This window comes from Asterias amurensis, chromosome 19, assembly GCF_032118995.1.
Source record: "Asterias amurensis chromosome 19, ASM3211899v1".
NCBI classification, from domain to species: domain Eukaryota; kingdom Metazoa; phylum Echinodermata; class Asteroidea; order Forcipulatida; family Asteriidae; genus Asterias; species Asterias amurensis.
The window spans coordinates 15206957-15230407 of NC_092666.1; the positions used below are offsets into that span (position 1 = coordinate 15206957).

The 23451-nt window shown below is 41.1% G+C and overlaps 1 protein-coding gene across 1 annotated transcript in view; it reads right to left on the reverse strand.

The window, feature by feature from the left end:
* LOC139951860 (uncharacterized) overlaps positions 1–23451 on the reverse strand; it is a 47492-nt gene that overhangs the window by 13712 nt on the left and 10329 nt on the right. The window contains exons 6-31 of the mRNA XM_071950927.1: positions 21146–22855; positions 19043–19210; positions 18591–18678; positions 17709–17824; positions 16640–16844; positions 16062–16226; positions 15480–15670; positions 15002–15090; positions 14465–14578; positions 14057–14140; positions 12865–13092; positions 12035–12191; positions 10925–11043; positions 10145–10333; positions 8918–9162; positions 8196–8419; positions 7103–7302; positions 6342–6467; positions 5751–5951; positions 4942–5026; positions 4444–4632; positions 3739–3846; positions 3250–3444; positions 2326–2632; positions 1654–1790; positions 375–599 (exon numbers count right to left, since the gene is read on the reverse strand). Coding sequence (XP_071807028.1) covers positions 375–599; positions 1654–1790; positions 2326–2632; positions 3250–3444; positions 3739–3846; positions 4444–4632; positions 4942–5026; positions 5751–5951; positions 6342–6467; positions 7103–7302; positions 8196–8419; positions 8918–9162; positions 10145–10333; positions 10925–11043; positions 12035–12191; positions 12865–13092; positions 14057–14140; positions 14465–14578; positions 15002–15090; positions 15480–15670; positions 16062–16226; positions 16640–16844; positions 17709–17824; positions 18591–18678; positions 19043–19210; positions 21146–22855 — 5865 coding nt within the window. The remainder of the gene's footprint in view (positions 1–374; positions 600–1653; positions 1791–2325; positions 2633–3249; positions 3445–3738; positions 3847–4443; positions 4633–4941; positions 5027–5750; positions 5952–6341; positions 6468–7102; positions 7303–8195; positions 8420–8917; positions 9163–10144; positions 10334–10924; positions 11044–12034; positions 12192–12864; positions 13093–14056; positions 14141–14464; positions 14579–15001; positions 15091–15479; positions 15671–16061; positions 16227–16639; positions 16845–17708; positions 17825–18590; positions 18679–19042; positions 19211–21145; positions 22856–23451) is intronic.

The window sequence follows — 23451 nt, forward strand, 5'->3', positions numbered from 1 at the left end:
AGGGTGTTTTCTTCTTTCATTATTATCTCGCAACTTTGATGACCGATTGATCTCAAATTTTCACAGGTTAGTTATTTTATGCATGTGTTGAGATACACCAACTGTGAAGGCTAGTCTTTGACAATTACCAAAAGTGTCCACTGCCTTTAATTCCATGCTTACCATTTTGGTGGGCATATTTACATGTACGTGTAAACGCTACGGCGCCTGAAATGCGTGCTTCACTGAATAACGCACAGTGACATTGCCCACCAAATGGTGCATCCAAGACTTTTTTGATGATGACGTCAGGTGAATTGGGTCAATATGGGTAAAACACAAAATTAATTACATAGAAGGAAAACATTGCTAATTTATGGAGTCAAGACACTTACCAGCCGGGCAGTAGTGTCCAGTAGCACAGAGGTCAGACGGGGTCGTAGAAGCCTCCAGACAGTACCATCCCCTAGGGCATTCATAGCACTCATTCTGAGCAGCTAGATTAGTTAGGTTGGTCCATGAGCCAGCTGCACAGGGGAACTGGCTTGGGTTCTGGGTACCGGACGGACAGTAGTGGCCTTGGGCACATGGCACTGGGGGATTCTGTTGGCCTCCGGTTCCTGGTGGTGGATAAATCAAAATCAGACTTTTAGAAAGCATTATCAGTATCTGATAAAACAGGCAGTGGGATGTGTAAAAATAGAGCACAAATAATCAAGAAATGAGCATGGTGTTACTGCAAACTTCTCTTAGTTAATACTTCCACCATGCAAAGTTTCAAATCATACTCAAGAAATGAGCAGGCTTAGAACCTGGATGATACATGGAAACACAAGAGTGACCAAACCTGGAATTTTGTCTTTGAAAGGGCAAAGCCATTTCATTTTCCAAAGAGCGCTTTCATTGGAAAGTCTTTGGAAAACATTTGAAATGGAACCAAGGCCAAGACCACAGTAGCCCCCATGTAGTTTCAGGCCTGGGCCCAATTTCATAGAGCTGCTAAGCACACAAATTTGCTTAATAGCATAAAATTCCTTTCTTGAAAAAAACTGGATTACCAACTAAATTTCCACGTAATTTTCAGAATAAGCAAACAACAGCTCAATACCAGTAACAAGCAATATGCAACAAATGAAGCTCTATGAAATTGGGCCCTGGTATACACTACCACTGATTATAGGATCTTAACAAAAGGTGCCATTGTGCAAAGGTACTTCCATTGGAAAGTCTTGAAGTGTAAGGGAAACTTCTGCAGGGGCACCAAAGCCAAGAAGAAGGGCAACCAGGGCAATGGTTTCTGTAGTATAACTCCAGGCTTGGAGGATGATAACAAACTTGTACATCAATGTATGAGTCATGTATATCTACCTTCTTTTTGAAGAAACACTTTTTGCAAGCACTTTATTAAAATTTTATACATATATGCACTCACAACAAACCACGAACATACAAAACAAAATTAGAGGACAAAACATAGAAACCTTATCAAGAAACAAATAGTATTCAATTAAACTGTAAACCTCCACTTTGTGATAAGCTTATGCATTGTGTTTCAGCCAGTATCAATCTTTTTTTCTAATTCATAGTTAAATTTTACTAAATTAACAACAGAATGTTTGGTAGATTATGTTACTTCGACAACATAAATTTTACAATCGCATTGTTTTTTCTTACCGAGCAAGCAGGCGAATTGTTCAATACAGCTGTCACACTGGAAGGCTGCTGTTAGGTTATGGTAGTCGGTATACGTGCCTGCTGGACAGGCATTAGCTGTCGCATTGGGACTGTCACTACCTTGGGGGCAGAAATACCTACATATTGGAAGGAAGAAATTGTCAATTTAGTGCAAATCTCCAAAAGTTGCCGCTTCCAAGTAGAGCTACCGACATTGTAGTATCTTGGGCTCAGGGCACTCAGGGAGATTATTTGGTTTTACCCATATACACCGATGTGTATAAAAGCATATACACCGATGTGTATATAAGCACTGTATACTCAGTACATAACAAGCATATTACTCAGGTGTTTTTTCGTCGAGGTAACCGCTGCTAAAATTTATGATTCAAACTTCCTCTAGCTACCGACAATCCTGGTAGTCTAGTTGGTAAGACACTGCTTTAGATTGGCAAAGTTCGTTGGTTCGTATCCCAGCCAAGTAAATGCCTGTGATTTATTTTGGGGGGTTTCCCCACAGGACTCAGAAAAGTTGTATACAGGGCTTTACACACATCGGTGTAAGGGTAAAACCCAAATAATATTTTTAATCCCCACTGCAAATTTAACATCTACTAAATCAGGGAGATATTTAGAACTAAAAGTGAACCAACACTGGTAGGCAAAACCTACCCAGGATAGCAGTATGTGTCTGGCTCAGTCAATCCAAGCGTGGTGCAAGCGAATCCAGCCGTACACGCCGTGCAATCTGCCTCAGCATCCTGCCCAACGGACGGATTGAATGTCCCCTGTGGGCAAGCCAGAGGGGTGTCTGTTCCTTCCTCACAATAATAACCCTCAGGACATGTCTTGCAGGATTCTTGGGCGGAGGCGCCGGTCTCTTCAGTGAATGTCCCGGCTGGGCATGGGTAGTCGAGGTAGTTCTGGGTCTTAGGGGGGCAGAAGTGGCCCCTAGGGCAGACACGTGGGTCACTGCAACCTGTAGGAAGACAAGCCAATAATCAATTTAATTCACACTGATGTCCATGCTGTCAAAAACACAGCATTACAGAATGCATATACAAACATACATACATACATACACAAATGTTTTAATATACTGCAGATTCATCAAGACCACATTGGTTTGTGATGAAACAGAGAAACAAGGAAATGATGGAACAACATATACAATGTAATAGCAAACAGAGTGGTTTAAGGTTAATGGAGTCAAAGAAAATGAACAGTATGAAGAAAGCTCCATTTCATTATTTAGTTATTTATCTATTTACTGAGCAATTGAAATAAAATTGACATGAGGGGGACTTAAACCTTTGACCTCCAGATTAAAATGCCGGTGCTCTACCTACTGAGTTATCTAGCCCTAATGATACTTTCCCTCATAACCAACCAATTACAACTAGTGGTTTTTCAGGAGTAAAAAAGATGGTGCTCCATTTTGTGATTTCTAAAATTATTTTTTAATTTTAAGAGCAACACATTTAATAATCTCAGCCCACTGTACACTTGTCAAAAACAGAACCAGTAAACAGTAAAGTTTAAAGTAAGCAGGTAAAAAAGAATCAGCAAAATCCTGCAGACTAACTAAATACTAACCAAGAGGGCACCATCTTCCAGCTGGACAGTCCAGACAATCCTCTTGTTTATCTGCCATCAGCTTGACTCCATACGTTCCACCATCGCAGCCATGCTCCGTCGAGTAAGTCGTTCCTTCTAGACAGAAGTAACCTCTTGGGCACTGGTATTGCACGCCTGGTGTCCCAACGACTGGATCACTGGGACAAAAGTAACCTGAAAAAGGAATGTAGGACATTCCTAAACAACTGGGAGACTTTTCCGAACCCACTCTCTCTTTAAAAAAAATTCTATGAGGTATCGCCAGACAACCACTTCAAGGTGAGGGCTACATTTAAGTGATTTGGGCTCTTAACCCAGATCAACTGTCACTAGGGGAACGTGCCGCCTACTCCTTGGGCTGAAACAGGGTTACCCTGAACACAGTCTTTAAGGATGTAGGCTTGGGTATCATCCACTAGAAGCCTGGCTGGTAGAGCAGAATGATCTACCTTAGCAAACAGTTCTTACCTGGTGGGCATGTTGCGCAGCCCTCTGTTGCTGAAGAAGCTCCTGACATGTTCCCGAACGTTCCTTCTGGACAAGCAAGAGCTGTCAACCCATCCTCGCAATAGTATCCTACAGATTACACACACACAAACAAAATCAAAACATCAGAGATTAATATTTTTGTTGTGCAAGTTCTGTGCTATGAATGTGTGCTGCATGAAAAACAAAAATAATTATTATGAATAAATAGCAACAAATAAAAAAAAAATTATTTTTTTTTACCATAGTTACATATCTATTTAAAGGCACTGGACACTATTGGGAATTACTCAAAATAATTTTTAGCATAAAAACTTACTTGGTAACAAGCAATGGAGAGCTGTTGAAACACTTTGGAGAACCGGCTCCTTCTGAAGTAACTTAGTTTTCGAGAAAGAAGCAATTTTCCACAAATTTGATTTCGAGACCTCAGATTTAGATTTTGAGGTCGATATCAAGCATCTGAAAGCACACAACTTGTGTGACATGGGTTTTTCTTCTTTCATTATTATCTCGCAAGTTCGATGACCAAATGTGTTCAATTTTCACAGGTTTGTTTTTTTATGCATATGTTGAGATACACCAAGTGAGAAGACTGGTCTTTGACAATTACCAATAGTGTCCAGTGTCTTTAATGTATACATAAAAAAAAAATATAAAAAAATATAAAAATTACAAAATTCGTACCTTGAGGGCAGATTCCATCTGTTGGGTTTCTACTAGAGCTTCCTTCAGGACAAGCATAGCCTGGATCACAGTCTACACATTCCTCCATAGACTGATTACTATAGGTCCCTGCTGCACAGATGATAGGCCCACTGTCTTTCTGTGGGCAGTAGTAGCCAGGGGGGCATGGAGTACAGGCTACCTGGCCACCTAGTTATAAGTAGATTCAAACAGTTAGTACAATGAGAAACACCATGACAGTGCAGTAAAACACTGAGTATATAATGCTTAATAGCAAAAGCACAAGTGGATTATGGATGTAGCACTTCTGGGCCCCATATTGAAAATGCTAGGGTTTGATATGGGTTGTTAAATATAGGTATTATCACACTCTTGCTGCTATGGATCGACCATGATTTTAAGCTTGCTTGAAGTTAATAATAAATACATGTAACAGTAAAACGAGAGACCCAAGCTCAATTTTTGATAAAATAATTATTAATCAAGATTAAAACTTACCCAAGCTGTAATATCCTGAGGCACAATCTTCTGGTGAAGTCTTAGTGTCGTTGCAGAACTGTCCTGCAGGGCATTCAGTACAGCTCTAATATAACAGGAAAAAAGAAGAAATATTAATAAATTGTCCTTCTACTAGCTATTGATGTCACGGTTGGGTTGGTGTAGTGACATCTTTCCTTGCCTTTCACCTCAAGGACCCAGGTTCGAATCATGCTGCGGGCACTATTAGATTGGGTTTTCAGTCCCTACCGGATTGCATGGGTTTCCCACAACATCCCAGGCATCCTACATTTATCAATATTTGACTCCTATATGAAATTTGGAAATTAAAGTATGACATGTGACATCAATTCCAACAACCAAATTTAAAAAAAGGATCTATATGGGCGATATAAAATAAACCAGGGGTGAGAATCAATGTTTACAAAAAAATCTGAAACTGGTATCCAGATCTTAGGAGATTGAAATGATGGCATTTCCACATTTTGATAACCCCTGGAGTTTTAGATTCCAAGGAGCTTTTAGGAAAAGTGTCCTGAAGTAGATCAAAGAGCATCAGCTATTTAATTTTAAGAAGAAAAAAAATATATTTGTTTACCAGACAGATAAAAAGAAAAATAAGTCTGAATTCAGATAAGTCTGCTATTTCTCGTCCCTGATTATAAGAAGTAAATAAATAAATCAATAAAATAAATCAATAAAATGAAATGTTTATGTTGTAAAGTGTCGAACTAAATCATATGTAAATTGTCACTGCTTTGATGAGTTAAAAAAAAACTTTAAAAAATTGACAAAAATTAAGGACTTACTGTCGAAGCTGCCAAAGCGTAAGAACCATCGTAGCATAAGATCTGAAAGCTGCTATAGATTGACGGACAAGCAGAACCAGCTGGACATTCTGAGCACTGAGCTTGAGACCCAACCGAGTAGAATCCAGACATACATAGCACGTTCAAACTAGAGTCTGTAGCATCGGGACATTCATAACCAGGCTGGCAAGCTGTGCAGGACTGGGAGGGGGAACGGATAGAAACAAATGAAAAGTGACTGCAGGGAATGAGTAAAAAGTAAAGTCTGTCGCCAGCCAATACGGTTCATCAGGCCAGTGTTTATATCCGGTTTCCTTGGCATTAAACAACTGAGAATATTTATATTCCCCTTGGACGCAGGTTATTCTCCAGCTCTCCCAGTACCCATTTGTACACCTGGGTGGAGAGAAGTAATTACGATAAAGTGTCTTGCTCAAGAAACACTGGTTTCATGACTGACCAGGCCAGGATTCAAACCCATATTCTGTAAGTTACAGAACTTGAGTCCACTGCCTTTGACTGTTTAAAATACAACCAGCTCAATGTGATTAGGGGAAGTTCTAAATGCGACTTATCAGTCTTGTTCCCTACCTGCTGCATCCCATCAGAGAAATAGCCTGCACTGCAAGGAACCTGACTATCGCTGTCTATCCTTGGGCATGAGGTACCTGCGGGACAGTCCGTGCATTCAGTAGCGTTACCGGTAGAGTACGTCCCCTGAAACCACAACAGAAAACATCTCAGGTAAGCACTCAAAATTACAAATCAAATAAAAAAACTTTTACGACCATAAAAGGAGACTGGCTTTGACTAGAGCAAGCTAGTTGAAATGTTGAGACCAATATACAAACTCACTCAGCAATCCTATATAAGCTTAAGTAGTAGTCCCTCCACCCAGATAGTTGTTAAAAAGCAGGACAGTTTTTTTTAGTATAGCAAGACAGTTCTCTAAAGAACAAACTCTACCGGACAAGTAGATACACACATGGTGTTACCGCAATCCGACTATATATTGAGACCTCACCACGCAGTGCCTCAAATCATAAAAACCTACTTGGTGAGAAACACTGCTGATGTTGAAAGTAATGTATAAACTGTTTTTAGAAAAAACAGACAATTTCTCAGGTACTTTGGGAAATACTCAAAATTACGACTCAAAAGTACACAAAATAACAAACATAAAAACATAAGTGGTCAGAATTGTTTCAGATGTTGATTTATAAACTATTTTGGGAAAAGATTCACTTCCTTGTATGGTTTGGATTAGTTTTCACCCAAAAACATTTGAATCTGAGAAACGATAAGAAAATCGGAAATCAGACTAATGTAGGAAGAGAATCATGCCTACTTACAGGTATACATGGTGAGTTGCCACTCCCATCGACGTTGGGGCATTTCCATCCTGCAGAGCATCTTGTACATTGAGCAAAGGCTGTATAGGAATAATACCCTACAGCACAATCACCATTGGAAGCACCTGTAGTGATATCTGGGCAATACTTTCCAGGCATGCAGGCTGTGCACGATGATTGAGCACCGGGGGAGTAGGTACCTGAAATCAAATATAGTTTGCTACATTTATATCAAGTAAACAATGCGGCTAGGGAAGGGAAAGCCTGGTACCAGTTTGATGCAATACTTTCCAGGCATGCAGGCTGTGCATGATGATTGAGCACCGGGGGAATAGGTTCCTGAAATTAAATATAGTTTGCTACATTTATATCAAGTAAACAATGAGGCTAGGGAAGGGAAAGCCTGGTGCCACTTTGATGCAATACTTTCCAGGCATGCAGGCTGTGCACGATGACTGAGCACCGGGGAAGCACGTACCGGAAATTAAATAAGTTTGCTACATTTATAACAAACTATTTATAAATAGATAAACAATGAGGTTGGGGAGGGGGGAAATCTGGTACCAGTTTGAAGCAGTACTTTCCAGGCATGCATGAGCACCCGGGAGTACGTACCTAAAATCAAATATTATTTGTTTCGTTTATATCAAATAAAAAATGAGAGAGGGGCGGGTGAGGCTCTTTTTGCTTAACAGAAACTTGTTAAGCACAATTTGTTTTTGCGTAACAGTTCTATGAAGTTGGGCCCACACATTCCAAAGTCGCCAACTAGATTTGACTAAAGATTGAACAAAGTTTTATAACCTCCATATAACAGGGATGTGATAAGCTGTTGTAAAAGACCTGAACTATGAGTGCCAAGCATGAAAGCTTGCGAGCATGAAGCCTGCGTAATACATACATCTATCTTTGGTTTTAAAAGCCTTACTCTGCAATCTGGGCATTCTTTATGGTTGTATCTATATGTTTTTATGAATTTGATCAGAATTATTTAAAAAAAACTTTTTTTTCTTCTTACAAAAACGAGAAATCACATCCCTGCTATTAGTATATGGAAAAAAGAAGCAATGTTAGATAGTTTGACGTTACTTACCAGCGAGACATTCAAAGTTAGCCGTGGGATCCGTGGTGGATGGACAGGCGTATCCCGCTAAGCACGCCGTGCAGTTCACTTGCAATCCAGTAGAGTAGTACCCAGGCAAGCAAACCACAGGGAGCTGGTTTGTCGTGGGGCATTCGTAGCCACTGGGGCAGTCTGTACATTCAGTGGCCTTGGCGAGGCTGTAGGTACCGGAGGAACAGGACTGGGGGGCTAGGCTGTCAGGAGAAAACAAACAGAGGAAAGAGATTAGCATGACAGCTTAACACCAGGGCCCTGTTTCACAGAGCTGCTTAAGCACAAAAAAGTAGCTTAGCACAAAAAACAAAAAACTTGAAGCTTTGCATGGTGTGGAGAAATAAGAAGAAACTATACATGTTTTTATGAACATAAATAGTAAACTTGCGGGTACAACCATGTGTAAATCTCTCCTGAAGACGAGCAGAGTATACTGATCGAAACGTCGAGACCAAACCGGCTCTTTTCAGAGCCAACACTCACCCTAAGAGATTTACACATGGTTGTACCTGCAAGTTTACTATTAATTTATAGTTTCTTCTTAAAACAAAACTTGTTTGAAACTTACGTGCTATCTTAGTAGATATAAAAAATTTGCACTGATACAACTATATCTAAACAAGTCTCAAGCAGTCAAAATGGCAAAATCAAAATGTAATTTAAATAATATTTTTAAATTTTCATAAGAGGCTACTTACGCAGGATCTGAGCAGTATTTCCCAGCTGCACAATCGCTACACATCGTCTGGTTTGCCAGCCCATCAGTATGCTGACCCACATCACAAGGTACTGGAACATCCGTCTTGACTGGGCATGCAGAGCCGGCGGGGCAATCGTGACAATCTGCGTCTCCGTAGACACTGTATGTTCCTGCTGTACACTCGGTTGACGCTGAGCTTGAGCAGGAGAAACCAGCCGGACATTGGAAACAGATTGCACTTCCCTGCAAGAAAACAAATGTAAAATCATTTAAAGTTAGTTAGGTTTAGATTCATTGGTTAGGATCAGAGTTAGGGTTGTTAAAGTTTGTTTCTGATGAGCAGTCAAAATGTACCGAACAAAAGTTCTGATCGCACAAATGTCAGCGTTCTGGAAGATGTGTTGACATCTGCTGCTTGAAATGTGGACTGATTGGAATCGGTAAAAATGGCAAAACTTTTAACAATTCTGTTCAATAATAATAAGCAAAAAATAGTTGATGGCCAGACGTTTCGACCCTAGGCTTTCTAATAATAAGAAGAAGAAATTGTTTTTTCATCAGGATAGGCAGAGCTATGTTTTAAATTAAGAGACCCATTGATGAGGCAGTTTTTATTATTTTACATGGTGCTGCGGCACACTCAGCATCCACTGCCAGAAACACCGCATTACAAATCATACATGACTAACAGCTTTACATTTCATCCAAAGGCAAAGCAAACAGGTTAATTGTCTTGCTTAATGACACAAGTGTCATGACTGGGACTTGAACCCACACTCTGCTGATCAAAAACACCAGAGTTTGAGTCCCATGCACTTGACCACTATCTTGAAATAAGAAAGTATTTATTTTATTTTTTGTTCTTTTTACTTTTCTTAATGATATAAAAATTAAACTCAATTCAGTCTCCTTAAGGGTTTTATTGAAGCTTTTATTTTTGAAATATATACCAATCAATTAATAAATGAGAAATTACAGATCAGGACCAAATTTCACAAAAATTTGCTTAGCATGAAATGTCTGCCTCAATAAAAACAGGATTACCAAACAAATTTCCACATGACTTTCAGGATGAGCAAACAACAGCTGAATACCAGTAACAAGCAATATGAGACAAATGGAAATTTGGTTGGTAATCCTGTTTTTAACAAGGAAGAAATTTCATGCTAAGCAGATATGTGTGCTTAGCAGCTCTATGAAATTGGGCCCTGGTACCCAGACTTACCAGTGGGCTGTAGGTTCCTGAATCACAGTTCTGAGGAGTGTCTCCTGGATTCAAGCATGACTGGCCAGCTGGGCAGGATAAACAGGAATCTTGCCTAGCCTCGGAGTACGACCCAAACGGACAGACTGATGGGGGCTGAGCGGGGTCTGGGCACTGATAACCAACTGGGCAATCTTCACAAGCAACAGCCTGGGAGGAAACAAAATCAAAGGTAACAATTAATAGTAAACTTGTGGTTTTGACTGTGTATTGAATCTCTTTAGAGAGGAATGTTGATTCTGAGAAGGTTTATTGGTAGAGTTGCAACTAAAATCAGCAAAATGGTGTCCCATTCTGAGAAGGTTTATTTAAAGAGTTCAACTAATATCCGTAAAATGGTATCCAAATTTCAATTATGTGTATGAATTCCTGTACACTTGTAGACCATCGTTATGCATCACGTGAACACACAAAGTGTTGAAATATTCGTATTTGATGTATCTGTAGACTTGCGAATCCTCTCTAATACACCTTTTTTATGGTGAGGCCATCTTGAATTTTTTTAAATCCGAATTATTGCAACCGAAATGGGGGTGGAAGAAAAATAGTCTGGTTCCTTTTCGTGGGGATGAATATTAGCATACATAACTGTTGTTGGATACAGGGAACATGACTTAGATGGCAATATGAGGCTGGAAGTAAATAAGTCTGGTTCTTTTTTTTTGGGATGAATATTTACTGTTGCTGGATACCAGAAACATGAGTGAAATGGTGGCAGTTTGATAACAAAGTTTACATTACCTCTCCAGCACCACTCCAGGTTCCAGTCCCGCATGCAACAGGTGTCATACTAGGGTCAGTACAGACGGAGCCAGCTGGGCATGTTATGCACACAGAGGCCTGGGTATCACTATAGGTTCCTGTCATAAACAAAATAACACACAAAATGCAAGTTGGATTTTGGAAGAATTGGGAATTTTATCTAATGGCACGTTGGATTTTGGAGGAATTTGGAATTTTATCTGTTGGCACGTTGGATTTTGGAGGAATTTGGAATTTTATCTGTTGGCACGTTGGATTTTGGAGGAATTTGGAATTTTATCCATTGGCACGTTGGATTTTGGAGGAATTTGGAATTTTATCTATTGGCACAATGGATTTTGGAGGAATTTGGAATTTTATCCATTCCTGTTGTATAGTTTTTAATAAACACACTTATCAGGCATGTATGTTCCTTGGAAAAAAGTAGGAATATTTTATCAAGTACAAGGGCCTGTTTGCCACACGTACACACGGTGAAGGCTGGAAAGACTTTTCAGACCTAATAGAAAAAATAAATTCAGATTTTTCCGAGGGCCACGAAATCGGAAAAAATTATGCCTTACTTTATACATTACAGAGTTTAGTAAGAATGGTGGGAGTAAACCTAGGTTAGGTTTGCTAACACTGTGTGTAAGTTTCTTATGAGTGGTGTTGGTTTTGAGAAGCACTGGGGTTGACAACTCAACGCTTTGACATCACAGAAATGCAAACATTTGCATCTTGCAACCAGGAAAATGTTGTCCAACAACCAGGGAGATCATTCAACATAATAGGGACAAAGCGTCCGTATTCAGAGAGATTTTTTAATTTGTTCATCAGAACATGGAAAGCTTGGTTTATATTCAGGGAACTTTCTGCAGAATCAGGAAGAGTTGGCAACTCTGGCAAAGTTTGCTCGTAACAGTTTCAGTGAGTAAGAAATATCACCAAATAACCATTTGGCCGTGATATAATTAGTGGTCCCTTGCCTAAGGTACATCAGGAGCAGTAGTTTTTATGTTTTATTTTCGGAATCTCTGCATAATCAGGGAGTTAGCAGTTCTGCTATAAATCTCTAAAAGTAAGTGGTGTCGAAACTGTGTTTCTTACCTAGAGGGCACAGCGAGCATTCCCCATCACCCTTTGCTGCGTAGTATCCCGCTTCACAATCTGAAGGTGGTATAGTGCCATTCAAGCAGGTTTGACCAGCGGGGCACTGACTACAAGATGAGGCTGCAGAGTTACTCCATTTCCCACTTGGGCAAACCTGAAAAATATCAAATAAAAAAAATACTTTAAAAATCTAAAAGGATTTTTGATCTATATTAATTCTAGCTGTAAAGCCAAGGGTTATGCAGAATAATGCAACTGTCATGACCCTTGCAATAGACCGTGTTGAATATGATGTCACCATTCAAATATCTGCCCTACAACATGGCGTCTGTGGGGGTGTGCTTGCGTGTGTGTGTGTGCATGTGCCATAGAAATCAAAACGGGAATGCTGTGTGCTGCGTGTTTCATTGATGTACGCATTTGGACGCGCATATGATTTGCCCAACAAGATGGCAACTTTCATAGCAAAAAAGGGGTTCTTAAATACGGTCTATACTGCCAAGGAAAGTGAAGATACAAACTAGGCGATAAAGGTTGGTGTAGTGGTACATTGCCTTCAACATGTGGGTTTTTATCCAAACCCCACCTACAGCACTATGTGGATTGGGTTTTTCAGTCCCTACCTGTCAGCATGGATTTTCCCATGGAATAATTCTCTGGGTTTTCCTCCCACATCTAAAACTGAAAATTCCTTCATTGTCTTCTCACCATTGGGTTCTTGGCTAGTATAGTCCTTGGCTTCACAACCAGCATGAACAATTTAATGAAATGAAACTAGCATAATTTTAAATACTATATAAAACACCAAGACCAAACAGTCCACATACCGTGCACAATTGCTGCCCATTACGACTGTAGTATCCTGCAGCACAGTTGACTGGTGTGTCGGCCACACTCATGCAGGACTGGCCAGCTGGGCATAGAAGACACCTTGACTGCCCCTCTTGGTCCTGATAAGACCCTCCTGGGCATGTCTGAGGGGTGCCGACGGGTGACGGGCAATAGTAACCCATTGGGCATGGGACGCAGTGGGTACCGTTGGAGTAGTCGCCCAGCTGAATAAAAACAAATTTTTAAAATGAAATTAAGTATTACTTGAAATTACTACCATTTTAAGGTGAGAGCTACACCCATTCACAGTCCATATGAAAGGATTGACATTAGTATCACAGCAGAATGCACTACCCTCCAAACTTCAATACACTCATCATTCCTAATGATAACTACAACTTAACTTCATGTCATCCCACCAACCCTAACTGGGGAAAGAGGGGAGGAGAGAATGGGGTGAAGATTGCTTACTGTACCCAACCAACTTTGCATTCTGCAAATTCGTTCGATTACTAACTAATTAGAGACAAAATGTATTGGAATGTCCAGAGTCCCGCCCCATGCATCCCTTAATTTGTAAAAGGCCATTGCATACCAAAGCGTTACAGCGAGTTTGCAAAGAAGTTATTCCTGCACTTGCCACCGGGAAGAGGGTCTCACTGTAGAGCGCTGTTAATTCTTGGTTTTCCTTTGTTTCCTAAGTTCAGCCACCTTCATTTTTCTTCCGTTATTATAATACTGTTAACGAAGTCACATACCATCCACCTAATGTACAGAAGAATTTCTTGCTGCCCAAACTTTGGCCGGTAGTTAATGCAACAGCAGCTGTTTACTACTGGACTTATTTCCATGGAACTCTGTCACTTCTCAGCCCCCTTTCTGGTAGCCTTGTTTTGTACCCTTAATTCGCCTTGCTATAAAACCCTGAATTCACTTTAAGGACAGCAAATTGCTATACAATTGGATTGAAATTAGAAACAGCAATGCATGTTATTTTTATGAGTTCTAACTAATAAATGTTGTCATTAATCAGCGGTAAAACAAGAAGTTCTCCAAAATGTTTTATTACCTCACACAACCCAGGGTCAGAGTCTCCTCCACACTCTGGAGTGGGAGGAGGAGGGGAGGGGGATTGGGTTGGAGGGGGAGGGGAGGGGGATTGGGTGAGGATTGCTCCCTGATACTAACCTCACACAACCCAGGGTCAGAGTCTCCTCCACACGCTGTTCCTGGAGGGCAGCTAGAACACTCTGTAGATCCTTCTGGCGAATACTACAAACAAGAAAAACAGGAATCAGACGCCATTCTCACAGACTGTTCTTTCTTTTAGGATTGGACAAAGAAAAATTAACTAGAGTTGGACTTGAACATTGAACACGTGACCTCTGAATTAAAGCACCAGCACTCCAAGCTATCTAGCCCTATGGTCTCCCTATTTTAGATCTTTTTTGAGTGACAGTCAGAAGCCATAAAGCCTGTAACTGCCATGTAGCCAGGGATCACACCCAAGTTTTTCACAATAGGAGGAATCAGATCTGGTACATTTACCATGAAAATAGAAAAGAGAAAAGAAAAAAAGAAATGCGAAATACTTACAAATCCTCCGGTACAGGCCACAGGGGGGTCACTTTTGACAGGGCACTTATAGTTGGATGGACAGATAGTGCAACTGGTTGAACCACTACCGGTTTCGTAGTACCCATCTGGACACTGTAAAGACAAATATGATGGAGAGAAAAATTGGATGACTTGTGACAGTTTAACCCTTTACAGACCATAACGGCTGCAATCGTCTTGAACCAGTCTGCTCATAGCGGCCGCAAACGGCTTCTACCAAAATATCTAGCACACTCACACGCGTCTATAACAATCAGTAAAACAAGTGGCGGAAACAGAACAGAATGTTGCTGCAATATTCAGTTAAAGTGTTGCCTAGTAAAAGTTTGATATTAAATTCTGTAAGAATTTAAAGTGATTATACATGTATATTCACTTCCTTTGTATCCAATATTTAATTCCTTGTCAAGTGCTTTGGTGTTTATGTTTTAGATGTAAGGCAGTATATTTTGAAAGCTCTATTTATTACAATAATTGTTATTATATAATAATGGGGGAGATGGCTCTGAAACTCACCGCTGTGCATGAATCAGCACCATTGATGTCTGTATAGTAACCAGCAAGACACTGTGAGGGTGATGCTGTAGGGTCCGGGCATGCCGAACCTGAATTTAAAACAACAACATAAAATGGTCAAAACAGCTTGGGGAAATCAACAAACAGGAAGCTTGTTCAAAACAATCCTAAAGACACATCTTTTTCATAAACATTTCAGTGACATTTCATAGATATTGGATTTTTTATTTTGTCTTGATCTTTGCACCGCTGGAGGACAACTCTTTTCATTGAAGCAAGCGCCATGAGCACTTTATGTGGATATCGGCGCAACAGAAGACATCATTATTATTATTATTATAAGTTTCAAGACTCTTCTCAAAACATTTCTGTTCAATTCGTCGTACAGGTAAGTTTTCTATTGAGCCCTTAGAAGTTTTGTTTTGGAAGTGTTAGGCGCTATATAAATGCAGTTATTATTATTATTATTTTAACTCACCCATTGGGCATTCTGTGCAGTTAGTCCTGCCCGGAGTATCAGTATACCAGCCAGTAGGGCAGTCTGCTGGTAGGACAGGTGGTGGATCAGCACAGTACTTGCCCTCGGGGCAACTGGTGCAGGATTGACTGCTTGCTGCTGCATACTCCCCGGAGTTACATATTGTGGGCAATTGATCCTTGGTGGGACACCTAAAATAATAGGAACAATAATTATTGGTTTTGACAGAGCACTTTATACAGCCGAAGGGCATCTCAAAGCGCTTCCAACATTAATACCCCTGGTCACTGGGCTATTTATTTAGTTCCTTAAACAATCTCAACCATTATTACAGCCTGGGGCCGAGTTCAAAAAGCTGCTTAAGCAGATAAAATGGCTTGACAAATTCCTGCTTAGCAAAATTGTACATGTAAATCGTATTTTGGCTGGTTACCTATTTCTGGTAAACCCAAATTGTTTTGTGCTTAGCTATTTTTTGTGCTTAAGCAGCTCAATAAAATTAAACCCAGACACCATGGTAGTGTGTGGTTGGGTGAGTGTATGGGTTGATAGAGGGGGGGTGGGGTCGGGTGGGTTACTTACATGTGACCAGCAGGGCAGACAGTACAGCTGGAGTTACCACCGAGGGAATAGAACCCCGGATCGCAGGCAACAGGTGTAGAGGATCGGTCAGCGCATTCCCAACCAGCTGGGCAAAGGGTACAATCAGACGCCATGGTAGTGTTGGAGAACTTCCCTTCTTCACAGCTGAGGAAAAAAATAATCGTAAAGATTAGCCAAAAATTTCTCCTAGTGTCCTAGCCAAAATAATGCTGTAATTTTTTTTTCAAATGAAGGCATCAAGAGGTATTTTTTGGTATTTGTAGAAATGCCTTTGTAGAAATTTCAGACCAGGCTCATATTTAATATTATCCAATTTAAATCAACATTTATTTCAAAATTAAACAAATTTAGTACAACTTATTTAAGTCAAAGACAGTCAAGAACTGGTCAATGAACTCATTCCTAATTTTTATTTGTTTTGGGGGTTGGGGTTAACAAAAAATGGATTTCTGATTAAAAATAGAGAAATCACATCCCTGGAAATGTTATCATCTCTGCAATATCTTTGTTTGGAGCTGCAAGTCCGAAGCCAATTACGTTGAACTTTTTCCATGTACCTGATTTGAGCAGAGAGCCCTGCTACCGGGCAGTAGAACCCCACATCACATGATTGACAGCTCGTGCTCCCCTCTGCTGCATAGAATCCAGCATTACACTGTGCTGGTGAAGAAGTTGTGGAGGGACATTCGTAGCCAGCTGGGCACAGGGTGCACATGGTAGTGTTACCTAGTGAGTAGTATCCGCTATTACATGCTGTTGGAGCTTTAAAAAAAAAAAATAATAATTAAGTTTTGTTTTTATCACGCAACTTCTGACAAGATTTGACAGTGCATTTATTAGGGATCTAGATAACCATAGAGAGACTGAGTAGGGAGAAACTGTGGATAAAGTGCCTCCAGACACTCAAAGTGCAGCAATAAAAATAACACTGTCAGAAAGCAAAAATATGTACCATTTATAACCACAAAAAGGCTGTTTGTCTGAGTAAGGAGAAACTGTGGATAAGGCACCTTCAGACCGTTCGTTCCCATCCTCTGAACATTCAAAAAGGAAACGACAGAAAAAAAGAAAACAAATTGTCGAAAATTTTGCCTGAAAACCCCAGAGATTTATTCCAGGGAAAACCCACACCATCAGGCAGGAACTGAAAACCCAGTCCACATATAGTGCCCCCGGTGGGATTTGAACCAGGGTCCTAGAGGTAGAAGGCAAGGAGATACCACTACACCAAACTGACCATCCATATTGCAGGACTTAAAATAACCTAGATACCCACAGAAATAGCCTTTGCTTTTGCGGTAGTGCTCTCTACAAAGTTCCAATACAATTATATATTTTTTTCATAGAAGTGCCCTTACCAGAGGACAATTTTTGTAGCCTCTTCCAGAACAAAGTTCAAGAGTTGGTATAAACCTTTATCATGGTGCAGCCATCTTGATTTTCTCCCATTCAAATCAGCGTAACCAAACTGAGGCTGGAAGGAGAATTAGTCTGGTTCTTTTTTATACAATGAATATCAGAATCCGTTACTGTTGTTGGATACAAGGGAACAGACCAAGATGGTGGCAGCGTGATAAAGGTCTATTGAAAGGTCAGAGAATGAAAAAAACACGTTAATGAACTTACCTGAGCTTGTATCCAGGCAAGCGTAACCAGCAGGGCAAAGATCGCAGGATGACGCCATGCTGGAATCACTATAGCTCCCATCAGGACAAGAGCTGCAATATTTAGCTGATCCAGTGCTGCCAGAGAAAATGGTTTGGAGAAATAGTATTTGTTTGAAGCACTTTTAATTTAAAAAAAATCAAAAAAATATTTAATGGCCTGGCGTCAGGCCATTAACTATTTTATGTCCATTTGGCTGGTAAGTTATTTGCAACAGCTAATTCTATTTTTGCACTTTTAATTCCTTAAACTTTACATTTAAAGACAGTTGCTATGTCAAATGGTTTTGGCAAACCTTCTTATAGCAATCTCCAGATGAGCTACCCTGGTACCATTGTACCATTCAGAATTGTGTATGGGTGTTCACTGTCTCTTACTTAACTACAGAAAAGCTTGCCTTGAATCACATGAATCTCGATAGTCTGAGGAATTCAAATTTAAGCAGTAATTTGTGATCAAGTACATCATTGCGCCAGACACTATTAAATCTAACACGTAAATGGCTTATTCGGCCTTATGTGGCGTGTCATGGCCGAGAGAATAAGAGCAGTGGATTCAAGCTCTGGTGTTTGATCAGCAGAGCATGGGTTCGAATCCCGGTTGTGACACTTGCTATGTAAAATTGGGGAGGTAGTGCTTACTGCTCTACCGGCCAGGCTTTGGATCGATGATACCCAAGCCTACATCCGTATGGACTGTAAAAGGGGTAACCCTGTTTCAGCCGTAGGAGTAGGTGGCAACGGCCTATGAAAAAAATTAATTGTAGCCCACACCTTGAAGTGGCCTTCAGGCCTTATGTGTCTGGCGACTGGCATAAAAAAAAATATAAAAAAAAGCTCCTACCTGTATTTTCCTGGTGTACAGGGTTGGGGTGATGCTGAGGTACTGCTGCAAGAATGACCCGCTGTGCAGGAGGTACAAGATGTTGAACCTAGACCAAGAAAAAAAGTTAAGATAATAATAATATTAAGCAGTTCTTGTATAGCGCAAAATACCATAGAGGAAGTGGAACAGTGTGTCGTGGCCGAGCGGTAAAGAGCATCGAATTAAAACTCTGGTGTTTCTGATCAGCAGAGTGTGAGTTCGAATCCACAGGTGTGACACTTGTGTACTTAAGCAAGACACTTAACCAATATCATGCAAAGTCCGGTAAACAGACTCTTTGACTGGTTTCAGGTTAACATATATACCTAACGCTTCTTCAGACACACCAGTGCACTTGACTGCTCGGCCTCAACACACCACCAGTTATGTAAACAGAAATGTCTGCTGTCACCTATCATCGGTTAACATACCTAACGCATCTGCGTATTCACCGTCAACACAAGCTCTGCATTCTGTCCAGCCCTGTTCGCTGTAACTCCCTCTAGAGCATATCATGGGAGACAGGTGTGGACTGGTGCACTTATACCCTGCCTCACAGTCAGTGCATAGCTGGGAACCGGTCTCATTTGCATAAGTACCTGAATGAAACATTACGTAAATAAGGTTGTGAATATATGAATAAATGCATTGATATCAGGGTTTGCCCTTAACATTGTAATGACTGGCCAGCAGGACAAGTTAAATTTTCATTTCCCTAGTCCATACTTCAATCGAACTAGCGATGTTTTTCATCACTTAACTACCGAGTGTTTTAACTCATGAACCAGTGGACCAATGTTAAGGGAGAACTCTGATTATTATTTTTTCACATACAAAACTGTGATGAATATTGTGGGCCGTTTCTGAATTGGTGGCTGCGGCTATAGCTGTTGCTATGGCTGTTGCTAAGGGCCTCCTATGCTTCCAACGCATACTCATTGGAGGATCAAGGCACAGTTCTAGCCACTAAATTGGAAAAAGGTTTAACATTTCTTGAATCTATCACAATATACCCAACTTAGCGACTACAGCTACGGCTATGAATGCTAAGGGTGTTGCTATGGGCCTCCTATTGTATGCTTCAATGCGTATAGATTTGCTACAGCCACTCATCCAGACACGACCAAATAGCCGATTTCATGAAACTTTAAGCAACTGTGTAAATTCACTTGCGCATCATGTAGTGCATTAATTTGGCCACTTACATGTATCAAATAAGTATAGACTATGTGACCTCTGACGTCACTCGAAAACCATAACATGATTCGCGCGTATACCGCCGGGCAAAACCTTTGTGTTTTGGCAGCCAGCTAGGACGTGTATGCAATCTTACCATGACTACGCGTCTTTTTGCCCGGCGAATCATGATGTACACAGTGTTTTGTCAACAGAGGACGGTTTGAATGTAACATAGGTCACATCGTCTATAGCGCAAGTGGAATTAAGAAGGTGCATCAATATTCATGAAATCGGCTGCATGAGTCATTGCAAATGATTTTAAGTCTCTCTCTCTTTGAGAATTCAATTTCAAACTTTTAATAATGTGGTGCATTTACATGTATTGTGTACATGGTAATTAAATGACTATGTGTTGTGCGAGTTAGTTCGGACATGACTGTAAAGCCTGGTTCACACTACATGTAGATTTCCTGCGAACCCGTCTTTTCACAAAATCGCAACGAACATTTCAGAAAAGTGCAGTTGTGCTGAACTTGTGAAAACAGAGCCGTGATATTTCTAAGGAAGTATGAACCGGACTTAAGTAACATTTATGAATATTTACACTATTGCAATGAATATTCATATTGTGAACTGATTGTTGGCATATGTAATGAGCAACCGTCTTTTGTTGACCTCTGCTTGGCTGGTAAGCATCATGGTAAACAAGAGAAGTTATGAATAGGCAAGATTGATGTCCATGGATGTATAATGAACACAAAAAATGAAAAATGAAAACAAGACTCTAACGAACACTGAATTTAATGGTCTCTGGCAAAACCCTAATGAACTTTGATAACATTGGCAGTTGGTATTAAAAGTGAAAGATAACACCATAAATGAAAATATGATATCAAAAACAAGACTTTAACGAACAGTGAATTTGAAAAAAAGATGATACATTATTTATGTACAACTAAACGATTTACCCCAAAAAAGTGAACACAAATTAAGTGCAAAATTTAAAATTCCAAAGCTGTATGGTATCAATTTTTCTACAGTGCCTTAAATATATGCATCCAATATGGTTTACGTGAATAAACGTGCCTAAATAGGTAAACATGGTTAAAGGTGCCTAACTTTGGTTAACATGCCTAACTAGGTCAACGTGGTAAAACTTGCCTAACTAGGTCAACGTGGTTAACCAAGCCTAACAAGGTGAACATAAGGAGGTTAACGTGGTTAACATGATTAATGTGGTTATGGAGTTAATGTGTCGGTAAACTTTAATGTGATTTAAGTTAATGGTTGTTGCGGTGATACAATCAGGTATGGTGCATGGTGAGTGGTCTGGTAACAAGAATTCTCTGTATCACCTTCTGTACAATTGATCTGCTGGGTTGTACCATTGAAGGGACAGTATAAACCAATCCCGCACAGCTCACAAGAGTCACTTCCAACGGGGGCGTAACTCCCAGCCAGACACTCCACAGGGACTGTGCCACCCGCACAGGAGAACCCAGCGGGGCAGGGGTCACAGGATGTCGCCTCGGCGAGACTGTAGGTTCCGGGGTCGCAAGAAGTTTGGGTTGTAGATGTGCAGTAGTAGCCAGCAGTGCAATGAGAGCAAGCTTGTTGACCGGCAGAGCCCTGATAGCTACCTTGAGGGCAGGGTGTCGGTTCACTCATCCCATTGGTCGGACAGTAAGATCCCACGTCACAGTTGCTGCAGCTACTGCTACCGTTACGGGCGTAAGTACCTGCTGTGCATTCTGCAGGCGCTGTGGTGCCAGCACACTCAAACCCACCATCGCAGAGCAGGCATGATGTTGCCCCGGCATAGCTGTAGAAAGATGCACTGCATGGTGTCTCGGTGGTACGAGTGCAGTAGTGCCCTGCAGTGCATTCAATGCAGCTATCAGCTCCCGGTGAATCAGATAAGAATCCCTCGGCACACTGAACAGGCTCAATGGTTCCCGCAGTCTCACAGTAAAATCCAACCTCACAATCCTCACAGCTACTGCTGCCATTACGAGCGTAAGTCCCAGCCAGGCATTGCACAGGAGGCAGGGTACCAGTGCAGGAATATCCTCCCGGGCACTGTGAACAACTGGTAGCCCCACTCTCGCTGTACATCCCTGACTCACATGCCGTTTCTTCAGTCGCTGAACAGCTATACCCAGCTCCACACGTGAAGCATACCACCAAACCAGTCTCATTAGCAAAGTCACCAGAAGCACATGGTATTTGCTCCCCACTTCGGTCGGCAGGGCAGTAATGTCCCATGCTACATGGCTCACAGCTGGAGCTACCCAACACAGCATAAGTTCCTGCTAAACAATCAACCGGGGCAGCACCACCAGAACAGCTATACCCTTCTGGACATTTGATACACGATGTGGAGTTGGCTGAGCTATATTTTCCAGGATCGCAAGCCGTCTCTTCAGTCGCTGAACAGCTATACCCAGCTCGACACATGAAGCATACCACCAAACCAGTCTCATTAGCAAAGTTACCAGAAGCGCATGGTATTTGCTCCCCACTTCGGTCGGCAGGGCAGTAATGTCCCATGCTACATGGCTCACAGCTGGAGCTACCCAACACAGCATAAGTTCCTGCTAAACAATCAACCGGGGCAGCACCACCAGAACAGCTATACCCTTCCGGACATTTGATACACGATGTGGAGTTGGCTGAGCTATATTTTCCAGGATCGCAAGCCGTCTCTTCAGTCGCTGAACAGCTATACCCAGCTCGACACATGAAGCATACCACCAAACCAGTCTCATTAGCAAAGTTACCAGAAGCGCATGGTATTTGCTCCCCACTTCGGTCGGCAGGGCAGTAGTGTCCCATGCTACATGGCTCACAGCTGGAGCTACCCAACACAGCATAAGTTCCTGCTAAACAATCAACCGGGGCAGCACCACCAGCACAGCTAAACCCTTCAGGACACTTCACACATGATGTCGCGTTGGCTGAGCTGTACTTTCCAGGATCGCAAGCTGTTTCTGATGTAGAGTCACAGTAGTAGCCCTCCGTACAGGCAGTGCATGACGACTGTCCATCTACACTGGTATAAGTACCTATTCGATTGGGATTAAACTGGTTATTTCTAAAGCTTATTTCAAGCCTCGTCAAACATATTCAATCTGGTTTTACCCAGGTCTTGGGTTCGAATCTAACCAAAGTAATATGCCTACGGTCATTTTTGTTCAGAGAGCTCGGGAAAGTACTGAATATACAGTGCTAACACACATCAGTGTACATGGGCTAAACAAAAAATAATATTCCTTATCCCAATGCAAATTTCGATCTATTCTGTTCAATCCTGTTTCATGGAGTTGCGGTAGATAGACCATTTGGAATGTTCCCTTACAAGGACGTTATTATATGACAAGGGCCCATATTCAGAGAGCTGATAAGCAGAAAACATTGCTTTACAATTGTGTGCTAAGCAGAAAAGAGCAGGATACCAGACACAAATTGTATACATGACATGGTAGTTTGGCTGGTAACCTCATTCTGGTAAGCACACTTTTGTTGTACTTAGCTATTTTCTGTGCTTAAGCAGCTCTATGATATTGGGCACCTAGCTGACAACATTTCCATCTTGCAATAAATGAAGATTTTGTACAACAATCAGGACGATATTCAGTTTGTGGTAACACCATACGTATAC